Below are 17,765 nucleotides of genomic sequence, written 5' to 3' on the forward strand. Positions count from 1 at the left end.
AACAATCTGCACCCAATTCCCTTTTCTGTGCTCATTAAAAGACAACCCATTTTTGCTAGACAAACCAAAGTGGCTGTTATGCCTCTATGTCACAGTGCGATAGGGAGTTTTATTATATACATTGCATCTGTGCCACATTCATTGAAAGGAGCACTTCACGCCACGTGATCATGGAACCACTGTAACTGAGATGCAGCCCTGCTGACTCTGACCTCCCATTCTGCAAAGGAAGAGAATGTGTACCCTTAGACCTTCTTCCTGATCCCTAAGACTAAGGTATGGGGACTAGACTATCCCAACTGATCTGGCACAGGGTACTCCTGCTATGCTCTCTTTAGTGTAGTATTAGATACAGATAGGATTGAGCCAACACTAGTATCAATTAGCATGGTTGAATTGTTTATGTTTACCATTCTAATAATGCTGATTACAGTAACATGTCTCATCGTTCTAATAATCAAAGCTCATGCTTTCTTTACAAGAATACAACAATTTGAATAAACGTTTGTGTAGGAAGATGGGTTCTGACCATCTAATCTGCCTGGATTTTTCACTTTTTGATCACCTGGTTTTAGACCTTTTTTGTGGTGGAGCCTCAAAACCTGTGACTCATCCACAGTAAACGTATGGCGTGTTTACCGACAGTGTCTGCCTTTTAAGGTAAGGCAGCTGCGGTACTTGGCTAGTTCCACATGAAAATGTGTGCACACATGTGTGCACAGATGTGAGAGCTGTGTGTGTGTGTGAGACTCCTTCCATGCACAGGCAAGGAACTGTGCACAGGTATCCTGGCACAGAAGGAGCTCTTCAGGATTGGGTATTGACCTGGGATAGGCCTTATAATCTTGGTGTACACATAGGAAAAGTAAGTGTGGTTTACTGTCTTGTTTGCAGTGATCTTCCATTATACACCAATGGGGAAGGCTGCCTTAGAGTGCAGCGCCGCTTCCCCATGAGAACAGAGTCACACTGATGTACAGTGTAACCTGTGTGAAAAGAACAATTCTGCAAAGTCCAAAGAGATATCAATACAGCTTATGGGTCATCCAGGAATGTCATATTTCTCTGGCTCAGCTCAGGATCATAGCCCAGGCCTATTGTCACCCTGTTGGGTTGGATTACTTACCTTTCTCTCCAGTGGCGGACCCAGAGGCCTCCCCCCCCCCCCACAATGGGAGACATTTTCACTGCTTACATCAGCTCCTGAGAAGGAAAGGGGTGGGGTGAACTTCTCTGCATAAATCAGCCAGCTGTTACCCTTTGCCAGGAAGAAGGCCTACCCAATTCCACTAAACAAAGGAGGAAACACAGACCTCCTGAGCCAAAACAGGAGGGGGGTTCCTTTGAAGTTTTGCTGGAGAAGGCCCTGGCACTGATGTCAGCAGGGGGTGGAGCTGAGCCTCCATAACAGATGTGGCAAGAGACTGTTGGGTGACACTATTTTGAAAAATCCCAGAAGGTTGTGCAGGGAGATTGAGACAGGGGCGAAGAGGTGATGTATCCCTGCTGGACACTCCCACCCCCACTTAAAAGGTCATGCACAGGGAAGGAAGGTCTGTCTTGGGTGTGCTTTCCTGCTTGACACTGAACCTGGAGGCACCCGTGATGGACAATTGGAAGAAGTAATCCCCTGACTGCCATCTGAACTAAGGACTCTGACTCTAACTGATCCCAGGACTAGTGGGGCACTCTCCAGGAACAGGGAAGCTGCACCCCTCACACCCCTTGAGGACCAGTTGGGGGAAAGACTGGGCATCTGCACAAGGAAAGAGAGAAACCCAGAGCAAAAGTAAAGGTAAAGGCTGGTGCAGGGAGCCGGTTAAACCAGCTCTACGCCAAGTTCGTCACCTTTGAGGCCAGGAGGCCTGAGGAAAGTGTACCATATCGCTAGGGTTCACCACCAGGAGCAAAATGGGACAACAACGGTCCAAAACGGCCCATCGGGGCCAGAGATATGCCCTTTTAAAGTTTTGGTGACCTTTGACCTATTTTCCCTTAATCTGCGATGAAGCGTGTGGGCCTCCACCGCTGTACCCAGTTTCCCGAGCTGTTCCCCCCAACAAGGAGTTCTGTACTGGGCACCCGGAAGAAATAAGGAGCGCTCCGCAAGGCCACCAACAAAACGCCGAAAAGAAGAAAAAAAACAAAGAGGTAAGAAGAAGCGGCTTTCCCCGGCCCCGAGGGAGAGCAGGTACTTAAATATGTGCAAAACACACGAGGAGCGCCCCATAATGCCCTGCGGGGCTTGCTTGCTTTGGTCTTATTTGGGAATGTTTCTCCCTTTGAGGTGGCCCCAGGACGACAGTGTCACCACCAACAAAGTCAGTAACTGTAGGGGGAGTTGCAGGAGGAGCGCAGCCTCCACCCAAAAACATTTTGGGTTTCCCCACCCTAAATTGGGTGGAACTCCAAAAGAATAACCTGCCAGGATTATCTGGTATCTTCAAGCTCTCCCCAGACTGGGGCATGTGCTCTACAGCTGGGAGTGCTCTGACCTCTAGGGGTAAAGTCTATGGCTGCAGTCTCTGTGACCTGAAGGTGGTCAACAGCAGTTTTCCTGTTGCACAAACATCCTCTATGAGTGAAAGGTTGCAATTGCAGAGGTTGTGATCATACAGATGATGCTTTCTAGGGGCTGTGTTTGTTTAAAGTGTGTATTTCATGTCACGTCACCCACCCCTCCAAGCTCCTAGACCCACCCCAAACCCCCACATACATATGCATCCATATACCGACATACATTCATACACGCAGACCCACATCCTCCTTCACAAACACACACACACACCCCCATGCAAACACTCACTCACTCACTCAACACCCACCCCCACACCCCCCTCTCCCCACCTTCCCTCTTAGCCAGCTCTTACCTGTTCCGTGCGCTGCTTCAGGAGGTAACGGGCTCCTAGGATGCTGCTCCCCCAGCATTGCTGCGTCTTCATACACCGCCACGCATATGACTGCATCATTATAGGCGTGGCGGTGTCTGGACTGCCATGGCGGTGAGGGTGGAGCAGCATCCACCACCACCATCGACCGCCAGCATGGCGCCTGGCAGCCCTCACCGCCATCAATGGCGGTGAGGCTCCAGCCATCATTATCAGCGGATGCCTGCCGCCGCCACCACTGGCGGTCTTCTGTCGACTGTCAGCATGGTTGGTGGCGGGCTATCCTGCCAAGTTAAAAATGAGGGCCTAAGTCTCTAAATTGTCAAGTTCTTGTTGTTATATACACAAACCTACTAACCCCGTAGGAAATGTATAACATTCTGGACTTCTGGTGACTCTGCCAGGAAGAAGGACTGCTGTGATGATGAAAGGACTGCACCTCTGCGTGACTGCTGCCCTGCTGGCCTACTGCCTTCCTGAACTGCTGCCTTTCTGGATTGCTGCCATGTTGCCTGTTGCTCTCCTGGCAGAGTCAGAGGGATTGGACCTGCACCTGAACCCAGGACTCCAAGAGTGACTTCAAGAGCTAGTCTGCAGCCCACCTGTTCAGAGCCAGAAGGACATAACAGGCTCCCAATCACCTGAACCAGCACCCAGATTCAGCTGAAGTAAATCCCTGCCCCCCAAGTGGTGACCCTCAGGTTCTGGACCCTGGGTGTGGCCTGAGTGGAGCTGAATTAACAGTTTTGGGCTCTTCGCAACTGTGAATGGGCCCATTGAGATCAAAACCTTGTTGCTCACATTGCACACCAATGCAAGGATCCATTAGCACCAGCATTCGCGTTACAGCATCGACCGCTCATGGGGAGCGCCACCGCAAAGCTCCAGCCTGACTGTTTGTGACAACAACTAGATCTTTGCACTACAGTGACGCCTGCCCACAACGCCAGAACTTCTCTTTGTGCTACAGTGAAGATCATCCATGGTACCCGGCCCGGTCCTTGTGGCCCCCTCCACCACAAACAAGACTCTTTCAGCTAGACTGAGAAGGTAAATTGTCAGTGGGACTAACCTGGCACCTGTATCCCACATGTGTTCCAAAGCAGACTGTCTGAAATTCTGACTTTCTCCCGGTCTCACATGACCAGATAGCTGCAATGGGCGCTTTGGACTTTTGTCACTATTTTCACTCAAATCTTTAGAATTGCATATTTCTAGTTCTATTGATTGGATTTTAGTCATTTTTGGTACTGATTTATTTATTAAATATTGATCTATTTTTTCTGAATTGGTGTGGGATTTTTTTGGTGTTGTGTTTCCACTTTGCTACTATTTGAAGTGCTGCATACATACTTTACACATTGCTTCTAAATTAAGCCTAACTGCTCTGTGCCAAGCTACCAGAGGTTTGACCACAGATTAGTTTGGGGTGTGCGTGTTCCTCACTCTGACAAGGTTAGTGGCTGTTGCTTGAGTTCACCCCATTAACCAGTAACCCAACAGACTTATGACTATCTATGCCTTGAGGCTCAAGAAGGATCATAACATACCTGGCATACTTTACACAATCGAGAATGCATTCAGCAAGGTTTCTTTTTCACGCACCTTTGTTAAGGTTTTATAATTTAGCTTTAGTTGAAGGCGTTTAGTGATTGAGAAATAAATCCAGTGTTTTATCACACTGCAGAAAAACTCATTTATTCCCTCTTTGATCAGCCAAAATCTTCATTTACAGCCGCGCCAACGCATGCCACACTTTTCTTTACATTTCTCAATTTCCACCTTCTAGACGCTTTACAACATGCGAACTTGGTCAAAGTCATGTTGATCGTGCACCACCTTTATTCATACGTTTTTGACTAATTAAACACGCAAATCAAAAGGATTTTTGCGAGGGAGAGACGTGAAGCTTAATTTTTTTATGTATGGCTTTATAAACGTACCCATTTGAACAATTCTTTTGAAATATTATAAGAATAAAGGTTCATGAAATGGATCTGTGTTTGTAGGTATTCATCAAGTATGGCATTGTCCTTGCTTTTGCGCCATATTCTTCATGCAACAGCAGCAGCAGCTGTTTCAATCGGTTTAATACTGGGAGAAGGAAAATGATGCCTTGATATTAACGATTTAAAAGAAAGGCAGATGCATTTATGTGTCACCTACGTGGATATCAATGTCCCTGCCCGACGAGTACCTTGAATTTTTAGAGGGTTTTCCCACTGTGAAGATCTATTGCAAGAGCCCCCTCGTCCTACAAGGAAAACTAAGCACAGACTTTACCGGAGTGCTCTACTTAAACTCAATCAGATGAAGTCATTCCTGTTTGCGTGAAACTGGGTTTGTGATTGATAATATAATTACTACTTGAACGCTTCAGGCTTATTTGCATCTGTTCTTATCATCTGTGAATCATCATCAGATTTTCGTGAGTGAAGCACAGTAAATGAAAATGTCAAATTGTTACATAAGACACACACTGTTTTTGTTCTTAATATAGAACAATGAATGCAGAGAAAGCAACATAATAAAACCACGTCAATTTGTCCGCCCTTTATAGAGAACATTTATGATTATTTCCAGCCATGTGTCGAGCTGCCGATGGGCCCATGTCATAAGAGACATAGGCCCTCATTCCGAGCCTGGCGGGCGGCCCCCTCCGAAATACCGCTCCGCGGTCGTAAGACCGCGGAGGGTATTCCGAGTTTTCCCCTGGGCTGGCGGGCGGTCTTCACAAGACCGCCCGCCAGCCCAGGGGAAAACTCCCTTCCCACGATGACGCCGGCTCGTAATAGAGCCGGCGGAGTGGGAAGGTGCGACGGGTGCAGTTGCACCCGTCGCGTATTTCAGTGTCTGCTTTGCAGACACTGAAATACTTTTAGGGGCCCTCTTACGGGGGCCCCTGCCGTGCCCATGCCATAGGCATGGGCACGGCAGGGGCCCCCAGGGGCCCCGCGACTCCCCCTCCCGCCATCCGGTTCCCAGCGGGAGAACCGCCAGGAACTGGATGGCGGGAGGGGGAGTCGGAATCCCCATGCCGGCGCAGCATGCTGCGCCGGCTTGGAGGATTCCTTTGGGGCAGCGGGAAACCGGCGGGAGACCGCCGGTTTCCCTTCTCTGACCGCGGCTGAGCCGCCGCGGTCAGAATGCCCCGCGGGGCACCGCCGGCCTGTCGGCGGTGCCACCGCGTCCCACGGCCCTGGCGGACTTGTTCCGCCAGGGTCGTAATGACCCCCATATTCAGCTAATACTGGTTTTCTATGCAAACAGCCTTTGCATTCTGGTACTTGTAATTTTGCTTTTACAATAGTAATGTTTGGCTTACCATACCGAACATGCTGCTGGTCAAACCCCAAGAGTGTCTCCTGGTGTGGTAGAAGGCAGGGGCAGACCTGTTTTCTCTGTTGTACATCACTCTGTGCTCGCTGGGGCATATAATCAAAGGCTTCCATTAAGTACACCACTGTGGTCTTAACCTATACATCCTTCAGTGTTCACCTCATGCATAGCACCCAGCGTGACCCAGATACGTAGCACATAGTGCTCCAATGATGTCCATCACAGATTGATCTGTGAAGCGGAGTACTTTATGATTACTTATGTGCTTCACAATGTGCCTGCCTCCTGAGCTTGGTCTGTGTGCACACAGATGCCTGTTTTTATCTTTGTGCATGAGGGCCTGTATATCTGTAAGTCTTTGTAAATTGGAGATCTTTAGATGTGTATGTCTGTGTACATGATCTATGTGTTCATGTAGACCATTAGTTGTGTGACTTTGTGAGACTGCACTAGACAAATGCCAAAGCTATTGTTTTACTAGTTGTTCTTTGGGCTTCCCAACTCAACATGTGTTTAACACAAGGGAGACTTCTCTGTTGTGTGGTTTCTCTTACAGTCTATTTAATGGGGTTTGACTGCTAGCCAAGGGGAGTACTGAGGGGTCCCACATGGACGTAAAGAAACAGTGAGGAGCTTTGCAATTGCTGAGTCAAACAAAAAATGTTATTTCCAACTTTCGAATCCATATTTTGGAGGCTTTGTCAGCTTTCATTGGTCTTGGAAGATTTCTAGTCAATTGGGGAGACTCCTGCAGTCTCCAGTGAGACTCAGTTAACATCTGAGCTGTTAGCCTCATTTAAAAAACACACAGACAGAGGGGAAGAGAAGAAAATGGAGAAGAAAAGCGGTAAGGGGAAATGTTTCGCGAGGCAGTCAACATCATTTTTGTTTCATATCAAAAGTGATTGACAAAGAATAATGACAAAATGGGTATTCCTGTTGACTGGTTCGGCTGGTTTATGGAATGGGACTAAAGATTACCAAACATAATCTAGCCGTTAAACCCTCGTCCTCCTTCTTTGTCATAGCGGTTGCAACTAGCATTGTGAGGTGTACAACTAACCCACAGAAGCCAAGCAGGAATTAAATACTGAGGGAGACCTTTTTATAACACCAGTGCTTCTGTCAAACATCTTTTCAGCCTGTTGCATATATCCTTAAAGGAATCTCCCTTCCATTCTGCCAGCAGGCCACCATCTACTTGGGTAGCATGCCTCATGACCGTTAATGGAAGATGAACATCGTCTGTGCCAAGGCAATGGAAAGTCAATATGTTGGTCCCTGCAAGAGTGCCAAAGGCCGTCCTCAACCCAGAGAATATACCATGCTAGGAACAACAATTGGAGGAACACGACTGAAAATACAGTAATCAGTTTAAATGAATCACAGGGCTTGGTGCACCTCAAGGGAGTGGAGCTTGATCTCCTATGGAGATTGTGAATTGGAATGAAAGATGGCACCAGAATATGCTCGTTTTTATGAGCATCAGAATAGGCCTCAAGCAGAAACCTGAGACTAGGCCAGAGCACATCTAGAAATGCCTTTAAAATAGCCCATGAACCATTAATGCAGCAGCACTGGCGAGGTTCCTGCCATAGGAAACACAATCAAAAGTAAATGTTTGTTGACAACTGTGCTAGAGCTTATGACATGCATAATTAGCTGACAAATTGGCTTGCAAGATGGAATTTGAAGGGAACAATTAGAGAACTTCCATGAGGAAATTAAAACACTCCAGAGGACCACGCTCAAAGCTAAAACAGGAGCAGGTTTTCAAAGCCAGCACTATGAAGATAATGAAGCTAAATCACACAGAATGAAGGCATCAAACCACTAGACCATCTTCAGGACTAGTGGCCCAGTTGCTCAGGTTCCAAGGATGACATACATTGATGAGGGGAATACTGGATGATCCAATGATACAAACAAATAGAGCAGAATTAAATGTACACAGGGGCTTCAGGGCTCTGCCAGGCCTACCTTTGTCCAGTCCTTCCAAATAGCTCTACAGGAGCCTTTTTCAATGATTCGATAGTCAAGGGCAGCACGAAGCAAAGTGCTATTTTATGCGGCGATCTCTAGCATCTTGAGTTGAGAAGTGTCCCTGCAGAATCACAGTGTGCACATAGTCACACATGGCTGCATTAAGGTCTGAAGCAAGAGATAAGTGGGAACCTTTGTTTAAGATAGGTGCAAACCTTTGGTAAAGAATGCCTGCTCTTGAGGGACCTGTCCTAGGAACAAGAGACAATAAGGCAGGGAGGTATCAGTTTCATAGTGCACTGCAAGGACATCAGAACTCCTAAGTCCTCTCTTTAACACACAGGGCCTGATTCCAACTTTGGAGGACGGTGTTAAACCGTCCCAAAAGTGGCGGATATACCACCTACCGTATTACGAGTCCATTATATCCTATGGAACTCGTAATACGGTAGGTGGTATATCCGTCACTTTTGGGACGGTTTAACACCGTCCTCCAAAGTTGGAATCAGGCCCACAGTCTGTCAAGATCATGCAATCCTGCCATCGGGTGGTGCTACATGAGCACCTCTATGAGCCTCTGCCATCATGAATCTTAGTTTGCAACCTGTGCTCAACGTCAGTATTAAAATCCTCTCTGAAATCAGATCCACTCCACATTCCATTCCAGGGTTTACTTATCAACTACTATTGTACTATGGTACTTATATGCCTAACCTGCTCATGAGCGCTAGAGAGAAGACTTTGGGGGAATCGTATTATACTTGGAACTCTAGCTTACCACTTCCAGCAAACCCATGTGCTCCCTTGCATGACTCCCTGCCTTTTTGCGAAGTAAGATCCGATCCATGTTCCACTCTGGAATTTCGTTCTGGCCACTGGTTGCTTCCTGGAACCTCTGTGCATTCCTTCAGGCAGAGAGCCGGAGGAGGGACTTTGACTGCTCTCATCTGCATTGTGCTGCAGCCTGCTCACATCTGTTCTGAATTCAAACACCCTGTGTGGAAGGAGGGATTTAAGCCTGGCTTCTGCTTCCAGAATCCGTGCTTCAACTGCTGTTGCTGGATGCTATAGCTTTCTTTTCCAGTTGCTTGTACACCTGAACCCTTGAAACCTTGAAAGGAGTTCTTGAGTCCTGCTTTTGCTTTTTGCAATGCCCTATTTTCCTATGTCTGTCCTCAGCAGCACTGTGTTGTGTTTTCTCTGTCTCTCATTTTCACCTTCTTTCTAGCCTCATATCCTGATTTCTCTGTTTTCCCTGTTGGACTTCTGACCTTGTATGCACTGATTTGACAGTGTTTCCATTTATTTCCTTGTTCTGAATCTCGGTTCTGTCCTTGTTCTGAATTTATGTGTTTATCCCATGTACAAGCAGGCTTGTTCCTTGCTCTGAATCCTAGTTCTAGTTTTCTGTACTAATGGGACATTACTTGTCCCAGTGCCTGTTGAATACAGCCAACCCTTGATTTCTGTATTCTTGTTCTTTATCTCTGAAGCCCTGTGCATAACTCCTTGTCCTGTTTTTCTCCTTGTCTGCTGTCTTGTCTATCCTGTATTCTAGTTTTTCTTCGACTCTGGTTTTCTGTTCCATTCTACATTCGGTCCACTGTCTGATGCAGTCCCTATCTGTTTAGAGTGTGTCCTCTGGCTTGGTTTCCGATCAGGAAAGGGAAAGACTTCTGTTGCTGAGCCCATGTCCCTTAGAGGCTTACCCGTCTCAGTGTTGTTGTCAATCTGGGTCCACCTTGTAGTGAGTACAAGAGTGTCTACACAGCGTGCCCCACTATGACTCTGCTGCATGACTGTTGTTAAGAGCAATCTGCTGGTGTCATTCCAGAGGACTTTCTCCAAGCTACCAAGAGACCTCTTGTTTAGATACCAGAACACCCCTAACTTTGATCATTTGTTGTTCTTGTCTGTCTCCTGTCCACTGTTGTTTATTAGCCTCAGGTATACTTTGAGTATTTTGGTATTACCTTGACTTATCTCCTTGCTAAGTGTTACCTCTGGAACCGCTCAACCCTGCCTTCACTCCCTGACAACTGTCTGTCTAAAGGCAATGTGGAAATTGCAACTTATTCGATTACATTGCATATTAATGATGCCAACTTACCACATAACAAACTGGCAATACAAAATAGGCCTTCCATTAATGTAGAGACATGGAAAACAGACTGAGTGGTGAGAATAGGCGGGAAAGCCAAGCAAGGTTGAAGCCTGTCTTTGGACTGACATCTGGTTTTGGTGCGGCCCACTGGACTTGCATGCCAAAATGCAGTTTGCTTGAACATTCAGCCAGTGCACACTTCCCTCCATAATGCAATTTTCAGAAGATAAAAACTGCTAAATGTAGGACTGCTGAAAAGGTCCTTTTCTGCTGCATGTTTCCATGACATTTTTTGTAATATATTAAGGAAATTCTATCTACAGCGAAGCTGAACCTTGCACAAGCCCACTAAAGACCTGTAACCCGATAGCAAACTCTGGGGGATCTCCAGGGCCCCTTTGGTTTAATAACCTATTTTATTGCTTTTATTGAGTTGAGGTGTGGCACCTCTTCTGAATTTAATATGTTTGTTAGATCATTGGAAGCCAGTTAGAAATATATGAAACAGTGTGTGGACTTTCTTCGCATGTAATACTTTATTCTAGAAAAACTTTTCTTATATAGTAAAATGAGAGAGATATATTTATTGAAAACATTGCATTATTAATGTTCCTGAGAGAACCAAACACAAAGCGTTGACATTAGTGTTGAACGGGAAAGAGACACAGATAACCAGTGGTTAAACTGCATAGCATTTAACTATGAAATCCTAGCTCAAATCTTAGGCTCCCACTTGACCAAACTGTGTGATCTAATGCAAATCGCCATATACCACCCTGCTTCATTTTCCTTAATACCAAATTTGAGAGCACCTTGATGTAATTTACTTTACAATATGTACTATGAAAAATGCCTATTTCTTTTAATATTAATCACTAATCTACAAGTGTACAAAAAAAGCTTTCGAATTTTTCTAGAGGCTTTTATTTTTAACAATCTTTACAATATTTTTCAATGAAGTTTGCTGCAAGGTATGGGGGACTGTTTCTGTGACAGGAATCACCTCACATAGCTGAGACTGTGTGGAGGAAAAGAAACGGAGCAGTAATGGCTGTTAAGCACAAACACTATGGGGCTGAGTTAGCGTTTGGTGGGCAGGGTCCTACATCGCAAATGCACTACCCTGTCCACTAAATTCTTTTTCCCGTGCTTCATTCAGAGTTTAAAGATTAGTGGACCACAAGCTTTCCATTAAAAAAAGTCCCTGTTGGCTCCGTCCATTGAAAGCTCCCTTTGATGGCCCGATGGATTAGGGACAATCGGAGAAGGGCATTACACTGTCCACCCTATTTTGGGTGGATGGTGTGATGTCCTTTTTTGTACTGGCATCTCCACCTGAATAAACTGGTGGTGAATGACAGAAAAAAACTAATGACCTCCACAACTTGGCAGAAAGCTCCGATGAAGTGGGTGTCAGTAGTTTTTTGTTTTAAAAAAAAATACTCCCATTATCAAAAACCAAAAATATTAAAAGTTTAGTGACTGACCATCAAAACTGACAGCGGCTGACCACCATGGCTTTTGCACTGTGATGGGAATCATTATGACACTGGTTACTTTCAATGCACAGAGATGACCACTACTGTCCCCTGCTGCCCTAACAGACTGTACCCTGTCCGCCAAAGGCTAAATCGGTCCATATATATTGAAACTAATGTATCTATCGTCAAACGTAAACCATTCTTAAAACTTTCTGCATGCCAAATGGTATAACGTACGTGGAAATGTTATTAAAATTATTTGTAGCTTTTTTGCATCAATTTTCCTATTCAAACTATGGCCTCTAGAAACAAAATAATCCGATCAGATACTGCATACAATGTATTATTAAGTAATGTTGTCCATATGTTTTCATCCTCTTAAAATAAAAAAAATAATGTCAACATAAGTGACAGCGTTATTATTCAGAACACTTGCTGGGGCATTGAACCCCTTTCTTGTAAAATCAGTGCAAACACTGGGCCGCTTAATAATCTAATGCACTGTATTTCTGGAGTGTTTTGTACTCAGCTCTTATCCTGTAGGAAAAATAAAGGTTAAAGAGGCTACAAGGAGAATTATGTCATAATAGGTTTTATAACTCAAACAGACATCTTCAAACAAAGAGACAGTCCAAAACCATTATGGTCGGTGATTGTGAATTATGTATAGTGACGTGCGACTGGGTAAGAGGAGACGCTGTTTACCTTTTACTAGATGTCTCCTTTAAAGTGCGTAGACGTTTTTGTCCATATGTTGATGTGCTATGTAACCAATTCAAAAATTAAAGATTAGTGTCAGTCTCTAAAGAATGTTATGATGGGAATTACGTGCTGTTTTAATTAGTGTGTTCAACTGTTACGGTATTTTACATTTGGAAAGTATAAACGAAGATGCTTTAGGGCAGATAGATGAAAACTATATTTCCTAGAAAGTAAGGATATGGTTTAGATGTCGGAGGTTGTGGAAAATCCTCTATCTTCTGAATAAAAATATAGAGGAGAAAAAGCAGGCTGAATTTTCTCCACAGTACTATTCCCACGGTGGTGGTGGGAATGCAGCTGGTGAAATCCTTCCCAAGCTGAGTTTATCTCCAGAAACCTCTTTACTGGTATTTCAAGACAAAAGCGCTCAGTTCTGGTATAAAGGTGCACCCAGACCAGAAACGCAAAGGCGCGCTCACGCCTGGCACAAAGGGTGACACGTAGGCTCCTTTTAGCAGTAACCTTCCCATGATTCTATGGGAAATTACATTGCATGGCCATATCACACAAATATGCACAGGATCAAAGAGCTATATAAAGCAGATGGGAGGGACAAGACAGTAAAAATAGAAGATGTCTGCAAAAGTATGACTAATTCTGAGCGTTGCCATCTGAATGCGTTATCTTTTCTCATAAAAGACAACATTAATAAGGATTGAAGAAGGGTTGTTTTTATAACGCACACCCTTGTGGAATGACTACTGTTGGCACAGCTGCTGGGTGACGGTACTCATTAGATATCCAGAAAGTAGAGGGGAAACAAAGAGTAGCAGTCCCATGAAATGAGTTGCTGGAATCCAATGGTTCAAATTAACCACTAGGAGGAAGCAGGAATTCCTTGCATGAGAGGCCCCCAAATGCAAATGAGTCATATCCCACGGCCCTGCATGTCCTTTGATAATTTACAGAGGAAACTGCCGATGTTTATATCAACAACTTGCTGGGCCAAACCTAAGTGCTTTTCAGAAAGCATTTGAGATGCTGTCCTCGCAGATTATGAGAGAGTGCTAGGTCACCCCCAAACTCCCAGAGTTCAATTCACCCACAACCAATCCTTTGACCACCGATTTGATTTCTGTGGGCTCTTCATTCGAGAACAGGCAGAAATCACACTACTGGGCAGTGCAGAGAGCTTAGGGCTTTTTTATTGTCTGGGCAGAAAACTTAAGTGCTGTTTCCTAGTCGCTAAGGAGAACCCAAGCTTTCACATTTTGTACATTCACTTTATGTTGGGTAATATCTTTATTATCTACATTTCAAACAGATAGATCTACATATTTGACTGGTATGGTAGAAATATAATTGAAATAGAGATGGCATGATGTAATCATATGATTTAATGACATTCTACTGTGTAAAATATGATAGTTTATCTACCAATAGGTCATACATAGTTCTGAACAGGTGACACACGATGGTATGCACACAATGAAAAAAGCAGACTTACCTCACCTCGAAATGAAGGCCTCGACAGAGGAAAATCTTGGTAACAGCTAAAAATCTATTAATAAGAGAGAAAACATCTTGCTTGCCTAGTGTCTATTATACACACTCGCAGTCCACTGAAAACACACTCCACAATCATGTTATCAACTTGAAAGCCAACTTATATGATATTTGGTACCTACCAGTGACATAGGGTCCCAATGGCATCTGGCTGTAGTTGACGATTCCTCCTGGTCCAGACCCCCGGAAATTTTGACCAAAATTGTTACTGTACATCTGAGCGGATCCAAAAGAACCCTGCAGAGATTTAACCATTTTGATCCATTTAGTAGCACCAATTTTCATTAGACACACATGCTGCTCTTATAAAAATGGCATGTGGGGAACTCTCATGCTTTATTGATTAAACATGTCATATTCATGTCTCCATCCATGATTAATAAGGCCTTTTTTCTACCACTGTTTTACCACTACAATTAAGCTTCGCCACCAAACATTCTTTCTCACCCCTATGGTATTATCATTCTGTTTAGTTCAATTTAAACCAACACAAACAAAATGGCCATTCAAGCTTTCCTGGACATTTTATTCACTGATTCTGAATGGATTGATAGGATATTAATGACTAACAGGACTAATGGGTTGTGATGGGGTGCACCTGCAGCGAATAAAGATGTAACCAGAGGCCCGGTGCATAAAGATGCAACCAGAGGCCCAGTGCATAAAGATGTAACCAGAGGCCCAGTGCATAAAGATGTAACCAGAGGCCCAGTGCATAAAGATGTAACCAGAGGCCCAGTGCATAAAGATGTAACCAGAGGCCCAGTGCGTATCACTGAAAATGGAAGTAAAGTGTTTGGAAGAACATTGTGGGCCGTATTTATACTTTTTGGCGCACAACTGCGCCAACGCAGTTGTGCGTCAAAAAATTTAACGCCGGCTAACGCCATTCCAAAGCGCCATGCGGGCGCCTTATTTATGGAATGACGTTAGCCGGCGGAGCTGACTGGTGTGCGTCAAAAAAAATGACCCACACCAGGCAGCGCCGGCGTAGGGGAAAATGGAGCTTCGGCGTCAAAGAATGGGGCAAGTCGGTCTGAGGCAAAAAATCTGCCTCAACCCGATTAGCGCCATTTTGTTTGACTCCCACCCTCCATTGACATGACTCCTGTCTTAGCAAAGACAGGAGTCATGCCCCCTTGCCCAATGGCCATGCCCAGGGGACTTCTGTCCCCTGGGCATGGTCATTGGGCATAGTGGCATGTAGGGGGGCACAAATCAGGCCCCCCTATGCCACAAAAAAAAATATATATATACTTACCTGAACTTACCTTAAGTTCCCTGGGATGGGTCCCTCCGTCCTTGGGTGTCCTCCTGGGGTGGGCAAGGGTGGCAGGGGGTGTCCCTGGGGGCATGGGAGGGCACCTCTGGGCTCCTTCCGAGCCCACAGGTCCCTTAACACCTGCCCTGACCAGGCGTTAAGAAATGACGCAAAAGCGGCTGGACGCCATTTTTTTGGACCCGCCCACTCCCGGGCGTCATTTTTGCCAGGAAGTATAAATACGGCGCACATGCCTCGGAGTCATTTTTTAGAAGGGAACGCCTACCTTGCATATCATTAACGCAAGGAAGGTGTCCACGCTAAAAAATTACGCAAACTCCAAGATCTTTGGCGCTAGACGGGTCTAACGCCAAAGTATAAATATGGAGTTAGCTTTGCGTCGGATTTGCGTAAAAAAAAACGACGCAATTCCGGCGCAAACAGAGTATAAATATGCCCCTGTGATCCAACTTTTAGGCAGCATGCTCCTCCTTATGAATCAGGGGCAAAAACAGATGAACAGAGGACTTATTGATGAATATTAACTTGCAATAGCACATCCACAAATATTCAACTGTGCAAATAAAATAAGCATTGGCAAAACCAACAAGAGTGGCTTTTCATTAGGATAAGTGTTTGTTAAGAGCTGGGTGACTTTATATGTATTGCCCCTATCTGCTCTCGAAGGAAGATACCATAACTAAGTAACATCTTGGGCTGGAGTGTTATGAAAAGGATGTAGTTTACCTAGTAATTGGTGAGCTTAATCACTTCCAGCAGAACATTGCAGGAGATACGTTTGACAAAGGGCCATTGTTTGTTGCATCTTTGCATATGTGTGTGCTCACCTTTGCTTGGTGAGCAAAAAAAATCCCTAAATCCAACCACAGGTTATCATGACAGCAAATTAAAACAAAATAATGCACATCTAAGAAATCCAAAAGTGATGGTGTTCCTAAACAAAACACACAGATCTGCAATTAAAATAGCATCATGTCAACAAAGTAAATACCCCAAAAGGACACTTGCTTTCTCAATTGCAAGCCATGTTGCAACTGCAGCCTATAAAATGGATAATTAATGTCCACTGACATCGAGTGGGAACAGAAATGAGACAACATGCTCATCCGTGAAATGCCTTGATGGACAGCCCATCCAAGAAATGGCAAGCCAATGACTGAAGGGGACTGACCTAAAACCCACTCTCTCTCTGCATTTTGTATTATTGTACTTTTTAAAATGATTGATGACACAAGGGGCCGGATTTAAGAAAAGTGGTGCTACATTACATGTACCGCCACTTTTCTTGCGGGCCCTTGCGCCATCTATCGCCACCATGTGTGCACCGTATTTAAAATACCGTGCATCATGGCGCAGGGTAGGAAGCAATAGCGTCAGAATTTCTGATGCTATTGATGTACTGTTCAGGGTTAGCGCCTGGGTTGGCGCTAACCCTGAACAGTACAACGGGGCCCATTGAAACAGTGGAATGCCCCATTTTAACGCCTGCTCTGAGCAGGCATTAAAAATGTTGAAAAAATGACGCAAGGAAATCTAGATTTCTTTGCACCATTCTTTCAGTCCTCCTAACGGGGCAACACCCCTCCTTGCATACATTCTGCCTGCCTCTGGCACAATGTGGCACAAAGGGTTACAAAGTGGTGCAATGCATGCATTGTGCCACTTTGTAAATTTGGCGCAGAGATTTTGGCCTCGTTGGGCCACATCAGAGTAAAAGAAAATAATGCTAGTGTGGCGCGAGGAGGCGCAGGGGGCTTAAATATGCCCCAAGGTCTTTTACCAGCTAAAGCTGTCGATAGCCAAACCCAAAAAGACTAGAAAGACTCATACTCCCCTCTGATAAATGTGTCATTGAGTCAGTATCCACTCCCTAGCTAACGTTGATCTATGCTTCACACTCGGCCTGGTAAAGGTCATCTTGTCAGTGAAACATTCATTTGAAATTCTACATTTCTCAGATTTGAGTGATAAGAAATATTTCACACGTTAAGTGTTACAAAAACCCGATTCGTTAATTATTTAAGGCATTAGACAGACATGTTAGTTACACTGCTTACAAACAGCAGAGGTGCGGTATGATGTACAATATAAATCAAGTTAACATTATAATACTATTCAACAAGCTCCTGCCGGGACAGTACACAATCACTCAGAAGTACATGGAGGGCAAACATGGGATGAACCGATAAACACATGAAACGCCCTGCCCTTAATCTCAGAGCCACCCAGCATCTCATTGGAATACATAGCCACCTGTGCATGGTAGGCCTTAAGTCCTTTCTCACCATAGCGCTCACTACAGAAGCTCCTTGACCTGACCTCATTCCTCTGGAATATTGTACAGAAAATACTTTTTTTCTGATTTTAACATTTTACCTGACAAAGCAGATGAGAAACAGTTAACATAGCAGTAAACAAGC

The 17,765-nt window shown here is 44.8% G+C and overlaps 1 protein-coding gene across 4 annotated transcripts in view; it reads right to left on the reverse strand.

Moving 5' to 3' along the window:
* CHD5 (chromodomain helicase DNA binding protein 5) overlaps positions 1-17,765 on the reverse strand; it is a 981,350-nt gene that overhangs the window by 48,018 nt on the left and 915,567 nt on the right. For 2 of the 4 annotated variants that reach the window (XM_069239998.1, XM_069239997.1), the window contains exon 40: positions 14,186-14,300. In XM_069239998.1, coding sequence (XP_069096099.1) covers positions 14,186-14,300 — 115 coding nt within the window. Of the gene's footprint in view, positions 1-14,004; positions 14,059-14,185; positions 14,301-17,765 lie in introns of all 4 variants that reach the window. The other 2 variants (XM_069239999.1, XM_069240000.1) reach the window with 2 other exon arrangements.

Source organism: Pleurodeles waltl, chromosome 6 (genome assembly GCF_031143425.1).
Source record: "Pleurodeles waltl isolate 20211129_DDA chromosome 6, aPleWal1.hap1.20221129, whole genome shotgun sequence".
NCBI classification, from domain to species: domain Eukaryota; kingdom Metazoa; phylum Chordata; class Amphibia; order Caudata; family Salamandridae; genus Pleurodeles; species Pleurodeles waltl.